Genomic DNA, 7,030 nt, shown 5'->3' on the forward strand with positions numbered 1-7,030 from the left:
CTTCCAGTGTTGGAGCATTCACAACTTCTGGAGTCAACTTCTGTTCCACTGCTTAATTGTTCTCCCTGTCAGGAAATTTCTCCTTAGTTCTAAGTTGCTTCTCTCCTTGATTAGTTTCCACCCATTGCTTCTTGTCCTGCCTTCAGGGGCTTTGGAGAATAAGGCAACCAATTCTTGTCTGTGAGGAAAAAGGGAGAAGATACCTGTCGGGGGTATTTCGAAGAAACCAGCAAGAAAGATGTGTTGTTGTTTTTTAAAAAAGTGTTTAATTGTTTTTCCTTCTCTCTCCTTCCTTTCAACAGGTATTAACATATTAGTGAATTCTCGGGCTTTCCAATATGGCATGTGTAAGTAAGTCTCCACTCTGTTTGGGGGTGGTGGGTGAGGGTGAGGGTTAGATTTACGCAGCGTATTACAGTATTTTTCAGAGTATAAGATGCACCTTTTTCTCCCCCCAAAAAGAGGGTGAAATACTGGAGGAGGAGAGTAAGCATTGTTAGCAATAGCAGTTAGACATATATCGCTTCATAGGGCTTTCAGCCCTCTCTAAGCGGTTTACAGAGTCAGCATATTGCCCCCAACAATCCGGGTCCTCATTTTACCCACCTCGGAAGGATGGAAGGGCTGAGTCAACCCTGAGCCGGTGAGATTTGAACAGCCGAACTGCCGAACTAGCAGTCAGCTGAAGTAGCCTGCAGTACTGCACTCTAACCACTGCGCCACCTCGGCTCGGCCGAGGTTGTTGAAGGAACATTGACCCAAAGGTTGTGGAGTCCTCCACAGGTCCATCTCGCCAACGATGTTTGTGCCACAGAGGGCCTTGTTTGAAAACGCTGTCGTCTTCTGTTGTGTCTTGCAGATGTTCTGGTGGCTGTCAATGGTCTCTGGATTCTGGTGGAAACCTTCATGTTACGAGGTACGACACAACGTAATTGAATGTCTGCTGATTGAGGCCACCTTCCCTTCCTTCTGACGCGGTTTCAGCCATTCCCTGAAACTTTCTGCTGGTTGCGGCCCGCCGGCAGCCAGCGAAGTTGGCAGCAGAGTCGGAGAGTGAGGAGGTTGGGGAGGAACATGGGCCAGTCCTGGGGGCTGGGGGAAGCTCAGACGAGGGCTCTGCGTCGGAGGCAGAGAGGGAGCTAGACAGCAGCGAGGCAGAGGAACAGCTGGAGCCTGTTCCCAGTGGGCGCATGAGCAGAGCTGCCAGAAGATGAGCAACTAAAAAAGCAGGGTCGACTTGGGAGTAAAGCCACGCCTTGGAAGTGATTGGCCCCTCCCATAGGACACAAAAGTGGAGCGAATGGGGAGGGGGCTTTTGCAGTAAACAATTCATTTCTTCGGCCAGTTCAAGAGTGGAATGTTCTGTTTGTGATTATAAGAGTTAAGTGCCAAGTATTGCCTTGTCCTGTGCTTGGAAATTAGTTATTTGGCAGATCTCCAGACGAGATAAGGTTCGTGTGGATAAACCTTCCTCGGAAAGACTGTTTGCCAAGCCTTGCTGACTGTGAATGGAAGGAATTCACAGTCGTGTAAATAAAAGGGGTTTTGCTTCTTGCTTTCTAAGGAAGCCTGGCTCAGAACACTGCGGTGTTTTTTCCCCCCAGATGGAATCTTTTCTCGCGACGTCCCCTGGAGTTACATCATGTTCCTCACAAGTAAGTTCTTTAGCGACTTTGGTTTCCCACAGAAGGCGTCTGGAGGCACCTTGAGAGAATAAAAAGGTTGACACCTTGGAGGAAAAGAATAAATTGAGTACAAGACATTGGGGAACAGAGTAGTGTGGTGGCCTAGAGGTGGACCTCACGATCAAGAGGCTGTGGGTTCAATCCTAGGTAGAGGATGTTCTTTCTCTGGGCACAATGAGAATATATCTGCCGAACAAAACTCCGCATTGGCGACAGGAAAGGCATCTGGCCAGTCAACACTGCATTCAGTTGCCCCGACTCCACCCTGCAAGGGGTTACGACGACAAAACACTGGGGTACTAATAGAAAAAAATATGGTACTCTGTGACAGATACATAAATACCAGAGATAGGTTGCTCCCCGTTCGGCCCGGTTCAGCCAAACCGGTAGTGATATTTTGGCCTGGGTCGCAGAACCGGCAGCAACCCAGGCTGGCCACGTCCCTGAATCAGTTCCCCGGTCACCACTGCCGTTGTCAGCATGTTGTTTTGTAGCACTTGTGTGTGTTCAGTTTTACTGTAATTTTTTCTGCGCATGCGCAAAGGACAATTTACATTGAGCTGCTCGCGGGATGCGAATCAGTAGTAAAACCAGGAGCAACCCACCTCTGATAAATACGTGTGTAAAATATGTCAGAGTTTTGGCAGCGTGACTAAGTATTATGCGATAAACCCAGGAGCAAATACAGCACACAGGGCCTTAAGACAATTAACAGTGGTTTACCGTAGTTTTCGGAATATAAGACGCACCTTTTTCCCTCAAAAAAGAGGCTGAAAATCTGCGTGCATCATACACTAAATATAGCATTTTATGCCTCCTGAAACTTTGCCCCCTTCACCAAAATGGCTATGCATAGCTTTTAGGAGGCTTTCAGAGAGCTCCTTGTGGCTGGGGGCAGCAATGAGCAAAAAACGGCCCTTTTTTTGCCCCCACAACTTCCAGCTGCACTCTATAAGCTTCCTAAAGGCTATCCATGCCCTTTTTTTCACAAAAAACGGGCCATTTTCTGCTTGTTTTTTGGGGGGGCACCCCCCCCCCAGGAGCACTCTATAAGCCTCCTAAGGGCTATTCATGCCCTGTTTTTGAAAGGAAAAAAAAACGGGCCCGTTTCCGCGAAAAACGGGCCATTTTGGTGGTGGTGGGGTTTGCAGAGTGCAAAAACTTTTTTAAAAATTTTTTCTCTTCAAAACTTTGCTGCGTCTTATACTCTGGTGCGTCTTATATTCCGAAAAATATGGTATATACAAACTATATACAGACATATACATGCAGGAGATAAATTCCCTTAGCATTCACTACAGAAACAAGGAGAGAACTGAATACACGCTGAGAAGAGAGAAACGCCCTCTAGTTATCATAGATGATAGATAGATGATAGATAGATAGATAGATAGATAGATAGATAGATAGATAGATAGATAGATAGATAGGTAGATAGGTAGGTAGATATATAGATAGGTAGATATATAGATAGGTAGATATATAGATAGGTAGATATATAGATATATAGATATGTATCTGTGGTCACACATATAGACTTAGGTGGACCTCCAATCAGAGTCTTTAAAGGGTTATACCATTGGTGGTAGATAGATTAGATAGATAGATAGATAGATAGATAGATAGATAGATAGATAGATAGATAGATAGATAGATAGATAGATAGATAGATAGATAGATAGATAGATAGATAGATAGATAGATAGATAGATAGATAGATAGATAGATATAGACAGACAGACAGACAGATAGATAGATAGATAGATAAATAATCTATCTATCTGTGGTCACATATATAGACTTAGGTGGACCTCCAATCAGAGTCTTTAAAGGGTTATACCAGTGGTGGGTTCTGGATCCCGTTGCAACTGGAACGCTGCAACGGGGCCGGGCGTCCACTATGTGCACGCGTGTTGCACATGCATGTTCACCCACCGCCCTGCGATGCTCCAGTTGCTCGGAGCATCGTGCACCCGCTGTACGCTGCGTCTGTGTGCGCAAATGGCAACATTGGCTCAAATACAGGTAAGGAACACGGGCGGGCAGGTGGGCCCTCCAAAGCACCATTCCGGTACAGTGGCTGCTGCTCCCGGTACGCTCGTACTGGGGCGTACCGTCCGGAACCCACCCCTGGGTTATACCATAAATGCAATGGATGAGCCTCATGGCATCAGCCTTGCATTGCATCAGTTTACAGATTACAGCTTACAACCTTTCATCCGCTGGCAGCTATTAAATCCTCCGTACCTTGACAAAAAATGAACCATAAAAGAAGTTAAAAAAAGAGAGGAGAAAAGATAAGTTGTCAAAGGAAAGCCGTATAGTTATTGGACAACGCCGTACGGTGTTTAAAAGCCACAATCACGGCATTTCCCCTTCTGTGTTGGCAGTCTATGGGGTCGAGGTGCTGCTGAAAGTCACCGGCCTGGGACCGAAGGAGTACCTCTCTTCTGGGTGGAATCTGTAAGTATCTCCCCATTTAAGAGACTTGGCGTTGGGGGGGCTTGTAGGGACGCCGTTTGCGGCTGCCAGCTAGAAAATCCATTTCTCTCTCTCTCCCTCTCTGCTTTTTTCCCCCAGTTTTGATTTTGCTGTCACCTTGTTTGCGTTTTTGGGTCTCCTGGCACTGGCGTTCGATATGGAGCCTTTCTACTTCATTGTTGTGCTGCGGCCTCTGCAGTTGCTGAGGTGAAGATACAGGATGGGTCAGATTACCTGTAGAATTGGGGGGGGGGGGTGTCTTCTAGCTACGGAGAAACTACAAGTCCCAGAATCCCTTGTTCTTGACCCCTGGTTGCAAGAAAGACCTCCTTCTCCTTTTTTTTCTTCTCCATCTCCTCCTCCTCCCCCCCGACCCCTCCTCTCCTCCATCTCCTCCTCTTCCTCCATCTCCTCCTCCTCTATCTCTTCTCCTCTTCATCTCCTCTTCTTCTTCTCCATCTTCTCCCCTTCTCTTCTTCCTCTTCTCCTCCATCTCCTCCTTCTCTTCTTCTCCTTCTCCATCTCCTTCTCTTCTTCCTCTCCTCCATCTCCTCCATCTCCTCCTCCCCTTCTCCTCTTCCTTTCCTCCTCCATCTCCTTCCCTTCCCCAACTCCATCTCCTGCTCCCCCTCTCCTCCTCCTCTTCCTCTCCTCCATCTCCTCCTCTTCTTCTCCATCTTCTCCTCCCCCCGTCCCCTCCTCCTCCTCTCCTCCCAGCTCCTCCTCTTCCTCCATCTCCTCCTCCTCTATCTCTTCTTCTTCTCTTCATCTCCTCATTTTCTTCTTCTCCATCTTCTCCCCTTCTCTTCTTCCTCTTCTCCTCCATCTCCTCCTCTTCTCCTTCTCCATCTCCTCTTCTTCTCCATCTCCTCCTCTCCTTCTGCTCTTCCTTTCCTCCTCCATCTCCTTCCCTTCCCCAACTCCATCTCCTGCTCCCCCACTCCTCCTCTTCTTCCTCTCCTCCATCTCCTCCTCTTCTTCTCCATCTCCTCCTCCTCTCCTCCCAGCTCCTCCTCTTCCTCCATCTCCTCCTCCTCTATCTCTTCTTCTTCTCTTCTTCTCCTCATTTTCTTCTTCTCCATCTTCTCCCCTTCTCTTCTTCCTCTTCTCCTCCATCTCCTCCTCTTCTCCATCTCCTTCTCCTCTTCTTCTCCATCTCCTCCTCTCCTTCTGCTCTTCCTTTCCTCCTCCATCTCCTTCCCTTCCCCAACTCCATCTCGTCCTCCCCTTCTCCTCCTCCTCCTCTTCCTCTCCTCTTCTTCTTCTCCATCTCCTCCTCTTCTTCTTCTCCATCTTCTCCCCTTCTCTTCTTCCTCTTCTCCTCCATCTCCTCCTCCTCTTCTTCTCCTTCTCCATCTCCTTCTCTTCTTCCTCTCTTTCTCCATCTCCTTCTTCTCTTCTTCTCCATCTCCCCCTTCTCTTCCTTTCCTCCTACATCTCCTTCCCTCCCCCAACTCCATCTCCTCCTCCCCTTCTCCTCTTCCTCTCCTCCTCCATCTCCTCTCCTCCTCCTCTTCTTCTCCTCCCCCTCCTCCTGTTATGATACAACAGCTTCCTATTCCTGCTTCTCACAGTCCACATGTCTTAAATCATGCTTCCTGGGGGAAATCTGGGAGTAAACGCCCTCCCATCTTAAAACATGCCGATTAAAGTTCTTTGGAAGTCCATATATCTTCAAGTTGCTGAGATTGGAAAAGATTGCTCTAGGCAACTCACACATTTATTTTTCCTTTCCCTTATTGCAGGCTATTTAAATTGAAGAAACGTTACCGGAATGTCTTGGATACGATGTTTGAACTTCTTCCTAGGATGGCCAGGTACAGAGAATGAAAGATTCCTGCCTGGATTGGTTGCTGGGGAATTGAAGTCTACATATCTTTAAAAAGTTTTTAAAAAATTGTAAAAGTTTTTTATTTATTTTCCATTATATATTTATTTATTTATTTATCAGCACAAATAAAACACACACACACACACACACACACATATATATACACACACATATACATATGCCTATGCATATGCATATACACATACACATACACATACACATATATATATAAAGTCACAACCCCTGGTATGCCCCAATTATGGGAGGAAGCTAATTGCTTCCATTCTCTGTCAATCGGCTCGTCACAAGAGTCCATCACGACAGAAACCCAATATTTTTACTGTTGCCTTTTTGTTATATTTATTTTTTTTAAATTTGTGCTGATAAATAAATAAAGGGAGACTAGTATAGATCTATTTCAAGCTATTTAGCTCTCATCAGCTAGCCATACCCTTACCCAGGTTCGAATCCCATTAAGGGTATGGCTAGCTGATGAGAGCTAAATAGCTTGAAATAGATCTATACTAGTCTCCCTTTATTTATTTATCAGCACAAATTTAAAAAAAACACCACATATGTATGTATGTATGTATGTATGTATGTATGTATGTAGTATTTGTGCTGATAAATAAAGGGACTAACTATATATATATATATATATATATATATATATATATATATATATATGTTTTCTGAGGTTTTCGCGGGTGTTAGTATGTAGGTCTCTAGTTGTTCGGGTTTTCTCCCGCGTAGAATTGGAGATGTCTTGGCGACGTTTCGACGAAGTCACATTCGTCATCTTCAGGCTGCTGCTGACTATTTCAGGTTTGGTGTTTCCAGGAGTAGTGTCCACTACTCCTGGAAACACCAAACCTGAAATAGTCAGCAGCAGCCTGAAGATGACGAATGTGACTTCGTCGAAACGTCGCCAAGACATCTCCAATTCTACGCGGGAGAAAACCCGAACAACTAGAGACCTATATATATATATATATATATATATATATATATATATATATATATACATACATAC

The 7,030-nt window shown here is 45.6% G+C and overlaps 1 protein-coding gene across 2 annotated transcripts in view; it reads left to right on the forward strand.

Moving 5' to 3' along the window:
* Positions 1 to 6,032, forward strand: part of TPCN1 (two pore segment channel 1) — a 29,878-nt gene extending 23,846 nt beyond the window's left edge. The window contains exons 14-19 of one of the 2 annotated variants that reach the window (XM_032229988.1): positions 303 to 347; positions 860 to 916; positions 1,605 to 1,655; positions 4,076 to 4,148; positions 4,266 to 4,373; positions 5,912 to 6,032. In XM_032229988.1, the coding sequence (XP_032085879.1) occupies positions 303 to 347; positions 860 to 916; positions 1,605 to 1,655; positions 4,076 to 4,148; positions 4,266 to 4,373; positions 5,912 to 5,996 (419 nt within the window). In that variant the 3' untranslated portion in view covers positions 5,997 to 6,032. Of the gene's footprint in view, positions 1 to 302; positions 348 to 859; positions 917 to 1,564; positions 1,656 to 4,075; positions 4,149 to 4,265; positions 4,374 to 5,911 lie in introns of those variants that run through there. The other variant, XM_032229989.1, reaches the window with a different exon arrangement.
* Positions 6,033 to 7,030: the final 998 nt, after the last annotated feature.

The sequence above is a fragment of the Thamnophis elegans genome, chromosome 13, assembly GCF_009769535.1.
Source record: "Thamnophis elegans isolate rThaEle1 chromosome 13, rThaEle1.pri, whole genome shotgun sequence".
Lineage (NCBI taxonomy): Eukaryota > Metazoa > Chordata > Lepidosauria > Squamata > Colubridae > Thamnophis > Thamnophis elegans.